Source organism: Amphibalanus amphitrite, unplaced genomic scaffold, assembly GCF_019059575.1.
Source record: "Amphibalanus amphitrite isolate SeventyFive unplaced genomic scaffold, NRLGWU_Aamphi_draft 000226F_arrow, whole genome shotgun sequence".
NCBI lineage: Eukaryota > Metazoa > Arthropoda > Thecostraca > Balanomorpha > Balanidae > Amphibalanus > Amphibalanus amphitrite.
The window spans coordinates 372,288-388,067 of record NW_024881721.1 but is presented as its reverse complement, the minus strand read 5'-3'; the positions used below and the strand labels follow the sequence as shown (position 1 = coordinate 388,067).

The 15,780-nt window shown below is 57.4% G+C and overlaps 1 protein-coding gene across 1 annotated transcript in view; it reads right to left on the bottom strand.

The window, feature by feature from the left end:
* LOC122385642 overlaps positions 1–15,780 on the bottom strand; it is a 57,328-nt gene that overhangs the window by 22,141 nt on the left and 19,407 nt on the right. Inside the window, exons 2-4 of the mRNA XM_043374029.1 lie at positions 12,606–12,758; positions 10,842–10,985; positions 3,706–8,750 (exon numbers count right to left, since the gene is read on the bottom strand). Of these exons, the coding sequence (XP_043229964.1) occupies positions 3,706–8,750; positions 10,842–10,985; positions 12,606–12,758 (5,342 nt within the window). The remainder of the gene's footprint in view (positions 1–3,705; positions 8,751–10,841; positions 10,986–12,605; positions 12,759–15,780) is intronic.

The window sequence follows — 15,780 nt, the reverse complement described above, 5'->3', positions numbered from 1 at the left end:
CTCTCAGAGACAGCAGACCCAGAGGCATGCAAGACAGATTTGGTCCGATTATCCTCGGAGCTGTAACACGTCCCAGACGCCCATGGTTTTCCGCAGTGCAGCACCGCAGTGCAGTCTAAGATCCCACACAGAGCGGGGATAGTGGAGTGTGGACATCAGCCTGTGGTGTGGAGTGTGGAGTGCGGAGGGAGAGAGTGTGTGGTGGACGGAGGGAAAGTGGTAATAACGCTCTGACCATGGCACTTACCGCAGGCGGGCAGTGTACCGGGGTGCCCGCGGCGCCGGGGAAACTAGCGCTATATGGTGGGATAGTCGACACACACCGCGGATGACTGAGCGACACAGGTACTGCGGATGACTGACCAGCGATCAACACATCGCAGCCCCACCGCGACTCAACAGTGCCAAGCCGTAAAGGATAACCAGTCACACGGCGAAGACCGAAGGATAGACATTTGGCGATGGCAGCGAGCAGAGCAAAGCCGTAATATTGGAAAATTGGACGGAAGAACCCTTATTGAAGCATGAATCAGAGGCAAACAATCCGATTGTCCGCTTACATTTTGCTATCCTGATTACTCCCTTCGGGCATCACATGAACGTCCGTTGGTATTTAGTGATGAAGGTATTTAGTTTTGTACTTTGGATTTACGGGTGCGACAAATGAATGTCAGTTCAGTCCTTGATATCAATCTTGGAACGCAATCATCATGCTTATGCACGATAATGGCAGTAGGTATCTGCCTTTACTTTGACCCACCAAGATCCAGCTCTGACGACCCGTGACCTTACCTGGCGCAGTGACGCCGAGCGCCGGGGCAGAGGGGGACGATTCATGTCCGCCGAGCGCCACTAATCTCAGAGTAACAAATCTGTCTTCAGCCGAATCTCAGCGGGAATTTAAGCACAACTCAGCGGCGTGACGGCCAGGTCGTGTCGGGCGACGGCACAGCGACAGTTTAGCGACAGATCGGCGACAGCCGTGTGACAGCAGCGCGACACTCGGGCGACACTTCGGTGACACTCCAGTGACACTCAGGAGGCTCAATCCAAGTCAGTCGGAAGAAGCTCGAGTGCCTCAAAAGTCAACCACAAAATAGCGATGACGACTCGTCTCTGTTCTGTCTCCGTTGTCACCCGTCTCTGCGCCGTCTCTGTATCGTCTCTGTCGTCACCCGTCGCCACTTCCGTCTCTGACCGTCGCCGTCTCCGTCACCGCGCGGGGCCCCCGTCGGCCGCCGAATGACCGTCTGCAGCTGCCGGCGGCGGGTCGGCCGCCCGCCCCACGTCGACCACCCTCCCCATGTTTACTAACGCGACCGATGCAAGTGCAGGCCCCATGATAGGCGCGACGCCGCAGCTCGAGGAGTGGACGGCGCGTCGGCAAGCGCTCGCTCGCTGCACCGAGAGAAGTGATTGGCGACCTCCCTGACCCCTGTCCTGACAGCAGAGTGGGGGTGGAGGTGGGGTGGGTGAGGACTGGGCGGAGCGGGGCGGGGTCAGGATGAGATAGTTCGCGAGCGCGGCGAGGCAGCCTGAACAATGGAGATTGGAAGATAAGACGAATGAAAGAAACGGTGGCTGATAAAAGGGCAGCGCTAAAAATCGATGGGCGGGGATAAATAGCGATGAAAGAACAGCCAATGAATCCAGAATCAAAGGGCCCACCCAGCGCTCAGTCAGCGTGTGGGTTAAAAATTAATGAGCTCCAATGCCGCTCAGTCCACCAGGCAGCTGAACAAACGCGTGGGTCCGCAGAATATGGACCGTTCCTCTAGTCCACCATCTCTTCCCAGTCTTCGCGCCTCTCGGCCTGGTTCACGGGTGCCGAAATATGGGTCAGGCATCTCCGGAACGAAAGGAAGGTGTGCCCGGGGACAGAGACAGGCGTCCCTGGAGACAGATGTTCCCGGAACAGCCGACACATGTGTGTGTCTCAGGAGTAAAGAGACAGATGTCCCTGCTCCCTGAGAGACAGAGGTCCTAAGAGACAGATGTCCCGGCAGAGGGAGCCGGGAGGTGAGGTGAGGAGCAAAGGTGTCACTGCCGGCCCCGATCCATGTGATGGAGCCATGCCTCGATGCCTTTTCGCCGCTAATAATCTTCAACCTCCGACAGAGGCCCCGCTAACCGCTGATCGTTATCACAGCCGCTTATTTTCGGCGTCCATCTCCCACCGGTCACAACCACCCGTGACCCACCCGGAAGAAGAACCACTGGTCTACATCCCGCCGCGCCGACGTCTCCCCTCCGTCAGACGGTCCCGCTGACCCGTGACGTCATAGAGCGCCGGGTCACGGCGGGTCGACATGCAAGCCACCGGTTGAGTGGCGGTCGCTATAGGTCGGTGGCCGGCCGGCGCTGGGTTAATTGGGCGGGCGGCCGGCGGCGCAGCGCGGAGAGGCCCGGGTCGTGATTGGATGGGGCGCGCCGACCCTCACCGACCGCCGCGGCTCCGGTCCACTCGGCCGGTCAAACCGTAATGGATTGGCTAACGAATTAATGGCACCGCCGGTCGGCACGGAGCTGCGAGCTGCAGCTCTGTCTGCCACACTCAACCGGCCCCCTCCTGTCGAGCTGCAGTCCCAGCGGAGAGTGAGGAGCTCTCAGAGCCACCGGGCAGCGGCACTAATGCGCTCCTGTCGAGCCGAGCGACCCTCCCCTTCCCCGCCCCCGACCTCCCAGGGTCGTCTGGCCGGCCGAATTGGCTTCTGGTTTCGATCGGATGGCGCTCGCCACCGCATCTGCCCTCGCCACCAATCAGGGCCGGTGATGGGACGGCAGCGACGGAGACACTAGCACGCGAGGCCGACGGCGCGCCCAACACAGGAGGGGAGGAGACGGGGTTGGTCAGATGGCCGCCAGATGAGGGAAGAGAGCGACGCTGGCCAACTGAGAGACGACAAATGGCATAGAGAAACGGGGTGAGCAAATATCAAGCAGAGCAGATACCCAATTGGTCTCGAACCTACTATAGCATTCGTGAAAAGGTAATTGATGACAAGATGCATCACCATATTGTTAAATCATAAACATGCCGCCTGAATGCATCATGCATCTCAATGAGCATACCTAGGAGACACACAGCTCTCATCGATCCGCTACCGGAAGGTGTAATAAAACGACGCTGGGTGGTTCCGGCTGCTAATCTGTTCAGACGGGCCTGACTTTCTGAGCTCCGGAAGCACGGAATTTCCCTCACCCCGATCCCGGGAGCCGTATGATGGTGTCGGGTGCCTGTCGGATGTGTCGCGTGTCTGCAGCGGGGAGTCGGGAGGGCTTCCCGGGGCGAGGGCTGAAGCCAGGACAGCGCCGGGGTAGATAAGGGGGCCGGCCAGCCGGCATTGATCGGTCGTATCGGTAGATCATGGTCTGTCACCGCCAGACCTGATGGTCTGTGGTCTGGTCCGGGACGGCGCGCGACTGTCCCAAGAGTGGAAGAATTCACATGGAATCTAAATGCTAACAATCCGTTCAATTCAATAACTCATTCACTATCCAGCCCACTTATTCACTAACTCGCTCAACTATGCATTCACTGTCTCACTCACTTGCCCATTTAGAGCTAGCTTACATGAATAAATGACTGGCTTGCTGACTCTACGAATGAATGCCTGGCTGTCTTAATGACTGAATAATTTAATCGACTCACCCAATCACTCACTCACCCAGCCCCTCACTCACCCGCCCCACCACGGGACTCACCTGTACGGCAGTCTTGTTCTCGTCGTCGAGCAGAAACTCCATGGACTTGGCGCGCGAGTCGGCGCCGCGCGGCAGCGAGAACTCCATGCCGCCACGATCCAGGTGCAGCAGGCTCTTGGCCTTCTCCTTCGGCGGCGAGGCCTCGTCGATACACTGCTGAAGACTGAGGACGATCGCGTCCAGGTCGGTCTCCTGGTGTGGCGCGTCAATGTCCGTCTCTAGCACGCCGACGCTGCGGCTCCGCGCGCGTGCCAGAGCCGCCGCGCGCCGCTGCGCGAACCGGTCGCGATTCTTGGAGGGGGGCCGCGCGGCGGCCGCGCCGCCGTCCGCGTGCAGAATGACCACATTGCCTTTCTCCTGTAGTGTCACCGAGTGCGGGCTGGTGGCGGCCGGCTCGGCGGTGGCGCGGCGGCGATCAATAGACAGGCCGGCCGCCGACGATGGCGTCGCGGCCGCCGCCGGTATCGGCCGCACTATGCTGCGAGTCGCCGACTCGATCAGGCTGAGGTCGGGCGTGCTCTTGGCGAGGCGCGCACGGTCCTCCTGCGCCCGCCGCCTGAACCGCTCGAACGCGTCCTTTATGTCGGAGGCGGCGGAGGGTCGAGTAGCGGGCGGCTGTGCCGAGTCCGGGATGGGCGGCGCCGGCACGGAGCGCAGCGGGATGACACGCTGCTGGTCGAGCTGGAAGAAGTTGCGCCGGGCGCTGGTCAGCCGCGCGCGCGCCGCTTGCGTCTGGGTGCGCAGTGCCTGAGGAGGCAGCGGCGGTTTGGCGGCGGGCCGGCCGGCGCTGGAGGGGTCCGAGATCGGCGCACCGGCCGAGCTGGGCGTGCCCGTCTGACTGGTAGAACTGACAGGGCCGCCGGACCCTGACACGACCGGCGTGCTCTCCAGCTTGATATCGGCCGTTCGCGGCAGTGACAAAGTCTTGGCTCTCACGGCCGGGCTGGGCGGGGCATGAAATTCGGCTTTGGGCACCGACTGCTCGACAGGAGACTGACTCGACTCTGACGACGGGATGGGGGACAGGTTGGCCTTCTCCTGACCCGGTGCCGCTGTCGGGACCGACACGGGTGTTCCCTGAGCATGACCCACCACAGGAGACGCCACGGGGGCGGGGACCGGAGAGGCCGTCCGCTGTCCGACTACCGGAGTAGAGGTGACCGGTCGCCGGCTCTCCGTCTCGTTCGTACTGACTGGGGTCTGCAGCGGCTGCGGCGGTGGGACCGGTGGCGGCGGCGAGGCCGGTGGTGACCGGGACGTCGGCTTGATGTTCTCTGGCTTAGGCGGCGGCTTGGGCTTGGACCTGCCGGACAGACGGCCCAGACCGAGTCGCTGCAGCACCGACGACTTCGGCGGCTTCTCCGGCTTCTCACCCTTCTCAGCCTTGTTCTCTTGCGTCCTTACCGTCAGGGGCGAGGCCTGTCCACCATTCGCCCGGCCGCGGATCGGCTCAGTGGTGGCAGATTTAGCAGCAGTGTCAGAGTGAACACCACTGTCCGTTCCGCGGCCCGGAAGGCTGGCAGAGCTGCGCGGGGCTACCACGGGCACGGTGGGAGGGCGCACAGGCCGCAGCACGGCCGCTCCGCCGTGCTCTGTCCCAGAGAGCCGGTCAGTGGACCCGCTGGTGCGCTGCGGCGGTTCGGGAGCGGTGGGGTGTGTCTGACGGGGCGGAGGTGCCGGCGGCGGAGAGCGGGCTGCCCTCGGGCGCGCCGTCTGATTACCTGTCTCCACGGCTGACGGCTGTGCGGTGTGGGTGGTCGGGGTCTGCTGATTGCCGTCCTCCTGCTGCTGCTGCTGTTGTTGATGCTGCTGATGCTGCTGCTGATGATGCTGCTGATGATGCTGCTGATGTGGCTGCTGCTGTTGGAAGGTGTTCATCGAGCGCCGATCGGGCTCGTCCTCCAGATAGCTCTCACGCCATTGGACCTCGGACACCATGGGACTGAACTGCACTCCGCGCGGCTTGGTGCGCACAGTCACTCCCTCACCGTCTGCCGACTCACGGCTGCGCTCCGCCGGCGGCTGGGCGGCCGTCTGTTCACGGTTTATGTACACCTCCACATCACTACCGGCTCCGTATGCCTTGACCGGCACACGCGCCGTGAATGAGTTGTTCACACTCATCGTGCGCGAGTCAGCTCCGTCCGCTGCGGAGAGGGTACCGTTCAGGTGGCCGGTGCTGCCGCCCGCTGCTGATGAGGGCTCCACGAAGAACGCCTGTCCGTTGAGCGATCTCTGCTCGCTCGTCTCCGGCTCCATACTGGCCACCAACCAACTGGAGCACACGTCCGACGGACGCGCAAACTTCAGCTCGGCGCACGTGGCCGCGACGCCGTCTAAATTTAGCGTCGCGGCCGGCGGCGGCGGCGGCGCGGGTCGCGTCGGCGCGCAGTGCGGCTCCGACAGCCGGCCGGAGGAGGAGGCGGGGCTCACTGGACTGCGCAGCCGCTCGGCGCTGCAGGCCAGGTAGTCGCCGCTGCCCGGCCACTCCATCGTCTGGTTGTAGTAGTCGAGCCGGCGCGGTGAGTCCATGTTGTTCTCCGACCACAGGTCCTGCACGCTCTTGCTGAGCAGCCAGGCGCCGGTGCGGTTGCGCGAGCGCTGCCAGTCGCAGGTGACAGCGGCCGACTCGGGCGCCGGCTGGCCGTCCACTGCGGCCGCCAGGTTCCACAGGCTGCGGCTGCGGCCCGGTCCAGCCGTCCAGTCCGGGCCGGCCCGCTCACCCTCGCCGGCGCCGCCGCTGATTGGCTGCCCGTCCGCAGCGGCCACCTCTTCCCGTGGCGGTGGCACGCAGAGACGCTCCTGCGAGCGGCGCCGGCCGCGCGGCGACTCGCGGCCGCACGGTAACCCGTCCGCCGGGTACTCCTCCCCCTCAATGCCCTCCAGCAGTAGGAACTCTTCCGCTAGTTTGAGATCGAGTGGTTTCGGCCGGCCGACCGCTGAGCGGTACATAGGCATAAACTGAGCTTCGCTCTCCGGCAAATAGATGTCGCGAGGCTGGTCGGTGGGCTCGGCCCGTGTGGCGCTCGGCTGGTGACCTTGGTTACCGCCCGGGTCGTGTCCCATTTCAGCGGCCCCTTTGTTGACACCAGCGCGCCCGGTCGCCCCGCCGGTATCCGTCGATGATCGCGCCGCGTCGGTGGGGAGGGGGTCGTCGGTTCGACCTCCATCGGCCGGCCGGTCCGAGCTCAGGTCGGCCGCTGAGCGACCGTCCGCCGCCGGCGCCGGCTGTGAGCGCTGAGCCATATCGGCGTGCACATTGTACGTACCTTTCTCAAGAAACGCCTCTTTGATACGCTCGAACTGTTCTATGTCTCGTTTGACGCGTCGGTCCAGCGGCGCCGTCTCACTCGAGTGCCGAGCGGGTGCGGTGGCACGGCGGCCGCGCGCGTTGGTCGGCACGTTCTGATAGACAGCTGGGGCGCGTGCCACGGTGGAGCGGGGTGCCGGTACCGGTGCCGAGGCCATGCCGTCCAGTGCCCGCGCGCGTGCCACTTTCTCACGCAGCACCTGAATCACAGAGTTGCTTTCTTCGTTTTCCAGCAGCACGAGCACGCTCTCCACCTCAGTCGGGCTGTCTCTGGCGCCGCCGTCGTCTTCTAACGCCGCGTCTCCGCCGTCCCCGTCCCCTGTCGACGGCGGCGTCTCGCCCTCATCGCCGTCGACGGGGGGCGGGGCGTCGGCCAGTCTCGGCGGCGATAGGCGGGCGTCCGAGCGGGGCGCGTCGCCGTACAGTCGCGCCCGGCGCTGCTCGTCGCGTGAGATCAGTTCCAGCAGGCGCCGGCGCCGCTGTGACCCGGGACTCAGGTCAGAGGTCGACTTGGATAGCCGTCCCAGCGGGCTGCGGTGGGAGCCGCCGCCGGCGGCGGCCGAGCCGGTGGACGGGGGCGGGCTGCGCTGTAGAAGGCCGGTCGAGCGACCGGAGGGGTTCGGAGGGCTGACACGGTCGCCCGTGTGGTCGCCATAGCCCGAGTCTTCGCTGAGATTTTCGCTCGAATGTCTCAGGAGCCCCGGGTGGCCGGCCCGCCGGCGACGCGGCCGCTCTGCCGGCGGCGCCCACCGCTCCGCGTCCGTGGTCGTCAGACTGTGCTCGCTGCCGCCTTCATGCAGCTCGTCCTCCGTGATCATGCTCAAGTCGCCGAAGCTGTGGAAGCGTCTGATGCGGCAGTCACGCAGCCGCGGCGCCTGTGACCCTCCGCCGAGACCCGAATCCGCCGGACTGTCGCTCCCCTCCGACGAGCCGCCGTCGCCGTCGACGATATACTCGAGACTGCGCCGCTCCTCCTCCTCAAAGTCAAACGTTAGCGACTCGATGCGCCGGTTCAGGTTCTCAAAGTCCTCACAGCTGCCCAGGTCCCACTTGGGTCCACTGGAGCCCGGTGCTGTCGGTGGCTGGCCCGGCTGGTCGTTTCTGATGCCACCTCCGGTTCCCGTCACTGACCGAGCGCTACTGAGCCGGCTACCGCACCCGCTCCCGCCCGGCGCCGCGCCGCTGACCCCTGACGCGCCGTTACAGGAGGTTCCCAGGACCTTGGCGCCGCCGGCAGCGCTCTCAGTCGTTAAATGACCGGCCGGCGGCGGCGCCCGGCCGCCGTTCCCAGGCTCCTGCCCCGGTCGTGTCCGGTGGTCCAGAACATCCTCCAGACTAAACACCAGCTCGGGCGGACCCTCCACCGAGCGCTCCGGCAGGCTGGCGAACGGGTTCGAGTGGCACGAGCCCTGCAGGGGACCCAGCCTGAAGCCGTGGTCGGCAGCGCACGGCGGCGGCGGCGGCGGCGGCTCGGTGGGCCGCGACAGAGGCGCCGCCTGGACGGAGTCCGAGAACGGGTACTGGGTGGCGCTAGTGGCGAATATTGGGTCCATCGACGGCGGCTGAGAGGCGACCGACGGCGCGCGCCGCATCTCGTCGCCGTTCAGAAACGCCTCGAAATCAAAAAGCTGTCTGTATTTGTCGGAATTCGTCGAGCGGAGCGAGACACCACTGGACAGTTTACCTGTGCTCTCCAGCGCTGCCGCGTCCATATGCTCCAGAGGGTTGAAGTCGTCTGAAACGGAGCACAAACGCGTGTCAGTTCACGGTGAACGCCGCTCTGAGAAATGGTTCTGTCAGTGGCGAGGACCCCGCACCTGGGTTTTATTTACGCCACAGTTGTGCCATTACGGTGTCTTGGGTAAAGTGGAGCTTCTCGGTCAAATCGGCGTACCCAAAATAATTAACGGAGGTCGACAGCGAATGAGAAACGCCTTGTCATGCTGTTGGCGGCCATGCCCGCTACCGCAATGCTTTTTATTAAAATTATGTCCGTTGCTTGGTACACAATAGCCTCTATTACATGACGACATGAGTGTATTTACCTGTAATATTCGTCCGTTTATGGTGGATATGATTGACGGAAAGGATTAGCGAAAGAAAATGGAATCACCATTGACCTTATTCTAACATAATTAAACTGGAAACTACCAATTGACACACGGGGCATAATTATACACGATAACAGTCTGATAGGGACGGTGATAGTTACTACACGTCATAAAGCAGTTCAAACCTAACCTTGTTTAAATACCTTCTCATTTATAAACAAACCGGTGCACAGCCGAGTCTATATCGTACCACCGATTAGTGCCCGTTACTCGGTCGGTAACCTGCTCAGCCGCACTGCCGCGATCGGGCGCATGGTAGGCCGCCGGGCAGTGACGACACAGCACGCCCATGGGAGTGTCAGTGAACACTGTTTAAACACGGTCACACTCGGGCTGTGACGCGGGCGGGTCTGTGACGCCGGCGGTGGTTGTGATCGGTGGCTCCGCGTCAGTTATACAGACGAAGTCGAGGTCAGCGCAGTAGCACTGGCGGTGATCGGCCCCGTAATGGGAGGGATTCGACCGCGCCACCGAGGTCAGCCGCCGCCGCTACCGCCAGCCGCTGACACTGCCTTGTGCTCGATTTATGACCGTGAGAAATGTGATGCCAACTTAGCTGGACCACACCGATTTGGGTGCAAGGACAAAGCTAGCAAATAATACGGCCAGCAGCGGCGGGACCAGAACCAATCGACATGAACGTGATGAGTACAATTGATTGGCCATGCGACTGCGGGTTAATAAATAAGGCCATCGATCAAACGCAAAAACCGCAGCATTGTTATGATGGCGATTAACTTTGTCAGCGGGGAGTCCATGAACCGAGGAAAGCGCAGCGTGGAGTGGAGGTCGTCAGTGGAGCCGCTGGAAAATGGTACGGCTCAAATGACTCCTGTCACTTCGCTATTTGAACTGCACAGATTATAAATACGGCAACATTTATACTATACGCAGCGGGTCGCCGTCCCCCCTGCTGCATTTTTAATGAATTATGCAAAATGCAGCATTTTAGATCCGTCCGAATTGGATCATTATATGCAAAGCGTGCCATTTAGAATTACCACTCACCACCAAATACTAAATTCAGGCAAGTATTGTCACTGCAGACGCCAAGTAAGAACCTCCATAAAGACATTACAGGCCGAGTTATCGCGCATGACTATATTCATTCCGATTGTGGCTTGCGGTACAGCATAACTTCAGGCGTTTACTACTGCTGACATCTAGTGGCGAAGTTTACAAGTTCACGGTCAGAGGGCCCTGGGCGGTTAACTGATCGGGTAAAGGTCAATGATAAAATGTTTTTGGAGCTTTCTGAAGATTTAAAGAGGTTCTAAAAGTAATTTTATATTTCATGAATGGATGCTTGGCATCCTCGCAGTCATAAGCGGAGCTCAATTAGGTACCTACCTATACAAAATAGTGTAGTAATTAGTAGATACTGCATTACCTAACTGACCGCTAAAATAAAATAGCCACGCCTTCTGCCTTTGTCACCAGCCAACTGACTGTCGCTGAGTCACGAAAAAAGACTCGAACCCTTCTGCAAGCCTTTTGCCATCACTGCCCTCGACTACACTGGAGACCGTTTGAGACATCACCGATCACAACACACGAGCACGACATACCGAAATATCGACCGCGTGCTTCTATCCAAACATTGTGTGGTGTGACAACCAGTGTGGAAATTCACGCGTGCCTTCAACACGGTTCACAGCACAGCTTGAGCTGTCCACAAGCCCCACCAGCCTTTCCCACTGTGAGAGCCGGCCTACCTTCAAAACGCGAGTCGCGGCCCCGTCCAGCGTCGATGACCGTCTCGACATCGGCCGAGTCTTGAGACCACGCCCAGCTGGTGGGGCCGCTGCGCATGCTTTCCGTGTCACTGCGCATACTCTCGGTGTCGCTGCGCATGTCGTCTGGAACAGACACGGTCACACAATGTTTGTTAGATGGGATGGATATCAGAAGTGCAGCAGCAAGTCGATAGAACGAGCGATCAGATTAGCTGTGAATGGTTACTCGTTTATACGAGTGTAAGAGTGAACCCTAGTCCCTAGATGACGACCATGGAAAAAATAAACTTTGCATCATAGGCTAAGGACTTTGAAGTAGACGCTGCACCCAGAACAAATATCTAAGAGTGACAATTACAGAACTTAACTTAATAGCGAGTGGCCATGTACCAAATGTTCCCGGAGAAACTGGGACGTGGCCCATGGCTGGCACTGAAGGTTTTGGGCAAAACAGATCCATGAATTCTCACGTTAATCTCCGAGAAATCGTTAACAAGTATGACGTCGCTTCACACGTCATCCATTGTGCCAGCGATTCTTATATCTTAACACCTCAGCCTGTGCGGGCACGAGACAGTCAATGACCCCGAGAACGAAACGGCATTAGGTATATCTTAATACAAAATGTATGGATTGTCCACAGTCCAGCTAACTTCACTAAAGACTACATGCATTAAGGCGTTAAATATTAATTCATCCCTTAAAGCATTCACCTAATGATAACAAATAGCAGGGACGTTTAGAGGGACTCACACGAATGTTTTCAAACACTCGATGGCCGGAAACGACTCAATATTCTTTTGCGATTTAAATAAAAATTTATGACAAAGAAATAGTTCAATGCGAGGTTATAATATCGAGCGATTAAAATGCTACTGAAATTAGGCGTACTGAGGGCTAAAATTCAAGGGGAAACTCCTTAACTTTTTAGCAGCATCTCTGATAAGTGCACACCCATACAGAGCCGTGCACACGCTATTCGTCTGAATGGAGAGGTGGAAAATCACCGATTGAACAAGGCCAGTTTATGTCCCAGACTCTCCCACACTCTCGTTTCCCAGTGAACCGCTTCCATTATCCAGTCACGAACACCAATCGTGCAGCTGCACTGTTTATTATATTTTTTCGCAAATTTAATCAGCTGCCGGAACCAGCCATTCCAAATAGAATTACCTATTCCTAACATAATCCGCACGAACTATTCAGCGATACCATTTGACCCGTTCATGAGAGAAATTTTACACATAAATGTTCATTAGTAATTTGATACAAATCTATTTGCATCTCAGTTTGAATAAAACACATTTTACGGCCATGTCAAGCCATGGACCTTGAGCCATGTATACTTCGAGTCTGAACATGTCCCCGCGTAATTTTATCACCATCTCTCAAGAAATATCGATTGTAGTGGCGTCAAAAGTGAAGCAGTTGTCGCCCGGCGCAGGGAACAGGCCTGAGGTTTCCAGGAAACCTTTCCCCGAGGAACTGGCTCCCCGGACACTGACCTGAGGTCTCCTCCCTACCAACCACACACTAGCCTGAGCTTTCCTTCAGGCCCGCCGGACAGTGACCTGAAGAAACATCCAGTCTCACCAGACACTGACCCGAGGTCTTCTCCAGTCTCACCGGACACTAACCTGAGGGCTGAGGACTTCTCTAGTCCCACCGGACACTGACCTGAGGTCTCCTCCAGCCCCAACGGACACTGGCCTGAGGTCTCCTCCAGACCCAACGGACACTGACCTGAGGTCTCCTCCATGATGGTCTCCAGGCCCGAGTAGACGTTGGCGAGCTCCGAGTCGGAGTCGGAGTGGATGCCGAGCTCCACGTACGGTCGGTGCGCCAGGTCCTCCACGATTTCGTTGGCGTAAAACTCCATCAGATCGGCGGTGGCCACTGCAAACACACGGAAATAACGCTGTGAGAGATGGTAGGTGATAAGCTGCTGCTGCTGGTGGGAAGTGGGAGATTATCGATCGTCATTTTAATTTTATGAGTGCTTCCGGAGACACACAGTTGTCCGTGTTCGGTTCGTGAAATTCACTGGAAAATGGAAACAGCTCGTGATGATTTATACAAATATCAAAATCATTTATGAAATAAGCCTTTATTTAAATCGGCAATATATTTGGAGAGTGGATTTTGTGTTTATACTGAACCGTGTTCGCGAGCTGGCTCGCAAATGCCAACCAAACAAACACTCTCACGGCATAGCATGACTCATTAACCCAGATACTATATCGGTCAATGTCACCCATTTGTCGCACGGACGAATCATAAGGCCTGCTTCACCAAAAATTATTTTAAAGTTAATGTAGTGTTTTGGGCATTTATAAGGCTTCAAGCAAATAAAAAAATTAAAACTAAGTTTGCTGAGCTGTGTGACAACTCTCCACAAACTGAGAGCTCAGTTCTTTACCTACTCGGCATTGTAGGTGCAAGCATGTGAGGAGCTGCAAAAATGGCAAACGTCGCGGAAAAATGGCGACCGGTATTGTTTGTTCGACATTGCTGCATGCCAGAATGGCGTGATTCATGGCTGCAAAAACAGTAGGGTGGCCCAACTACGACTCAGCATGCCTTACGTGAACCAGGATTTTAGGGCGCCAGGACGGCATCAATCGTCGGCAGTTCGGCGGCACGGTGGCGCCCACTCAAAGATCACTCAAAAGAAGCTAACAGCGAGAAGTGGACATACAGTAACATACGAAGCTGTTTCATGCATGAGCAGACTCGGAATACGATCGGTTGGGGCATATTGATCAGACTTCCCACAAAACCTGCACCATTTTAGTAATGATGACTAACATATTGGCGAACATATCAACCAAACCACGAGTCATTTGCGCCTGTCAACCGCCCGTCTGGCTTTCATATGAAAGCGGTGCGAGACGACGCTCGACAAACCGGTGTTAGAAAGGAAGGAAAACCCGAGAAACTGAACAAACACCAATGCAACTCACTAGGAGCGCGTGCGCGCCATGTGTCGCCTCCAGTGCGTCAGCTCCGCCCACCCACTGCGCCACATCTGTCACCACTGTCGCGCCGTGCCGCTCCTCGTCTCAAGATGCCGCTTTCCTCGCTCCGACGAGCCGCAGCAATGGTGGCGGCGAGCGTTGCGCGGCAGCCGGCGCGGCGGCGTATATATCTGGCGCACCTGACGCCCGCAGTGGGGCACCGACCCGACCCACTGTCGAACCGCCTGCATGTGACCCGGTTTGCTCGACCGTTCGCCTCGGGCGGCACGGCGGTGACCCTAAACTACTCGCTCGACGGAGCGACAGCAGCGGTGGTGGTCGTGGTTTTTCCCTAAACATGACAGCCAGTGATGAATGATGACGGCAACGGTGAAGGTAGTTATGCCTGTGACGTGACGAGTGACGACTGAGTCATACTACGCTTATATAGTGAAGACTTACGGTGATTATGGGGTAATGTCGGCATTAGGAGAAAAATAGGTAAGCTATACAGGGTTGGGCAGATAAATTGGGACAAATTTCAACTTCCTCTAAAACGACTATTTTTTTGAGTGATTAAGATAATTTTTGAACGTAAATATAGGCTAATGAATACTTTTCCATGTTATGCAGGTTGCGTTGTAATTTTGAATCGGCTGATCACAGAACGTGGGCTTAAGCAAGTCACTATCAACTTAGTCCGCGCCCACATGCATGCCAATACTCTAATTATGCTCCATCAAATGGCTGAAAGTACTGTGTATCGAACAGACGTAAACGTTGGAGGAAGAGAAGATGTTGACTCATCCTTACATACTTATTGCATTGACACCGGCCGCTCCCCCGGTTTTCCAGGGGGGCTAAAAGGCAAAATTCAGTTAAATCAGAGGATCCTCGCGAAAACAGTGGCGCGAGCTTACAACGAAGGCAGCCGCGCTATGAGAAAGCGATATACCAGCACCTCAAACATGTACTCATATGCATTGATGCATATCGACCTGTTAACATAGATGTTGAAGCAGCTGTGACGTTAAAAAAAAGATTGTTTCCTCTTGAAGGGCTTGGAGAAGCGAGCAAGCACGTGCAAGTCATTTTCGACGATGGTATCCCCATAACCGAACATATGAACAACCGCAAACACCATGAAACATCGCAACCAGCCCAGAAGACGTGATCTTAGTTCCAAAAAGCATGCAGCAGACCTCGGTGATGGCATTCCACTCGGTGACTTCTGACGGCCACGTGGGGCTCCCTTATTTTACGGAATCGGGAGGGGGTTCGCCCTTACAGCGTACCTAACCATTATTCCGGCAGTTCGAATCAACAAGATGGAAGAAGGCATCATCCTGCATGGAGTGATGCTCTTCCAGGAGTCAGCTCCCCGGCATACAGTAAATTAAATACAGAATCTCCTGAAACGGAGGATCCCGTAAACTGTACCCAAGGCTAAATGCCCCCTCCCTCATTAAACCTCAGCCCACACAAGTTCTGGTTGCTGGGGCGTTTTTGCGGCCGAGTCTAACGAACGTCCCCATGTGACTGTGGTAAGCCTCAGCAGTGCCAGTTGGCTACAATTACGAGCCATTTCAGACGGGAGATCTCTCCGCGCGTGCGGCCAGTCCAGGCACCGATAAGGACTGATGCAGGTGGACCACAGTGATCATATTTGGTGATAAATGTGTAAATTTGGTGTGACAATATGTGATCCAAATTTGAAATGCATACGTTTACAAATTTCTAAGCTACGGCGTTCTGAATGCAAATATGTATTTTGTCCCAATTTATCTGCCCAGCCCTGAAGACGTGATCTTAGTTCCAAAAGGGCTGTTAAGGGCTGTATACAGCCCTTAACTATGGTTAAAGGCTGGTGCCCTTTCAACACGAGCCACCAGAATCGAGCCCGCAGCTTTTTCAGTCAACGGTAACACCACCTTTCGCGGCCACCTCACTCGGGCCCCTGC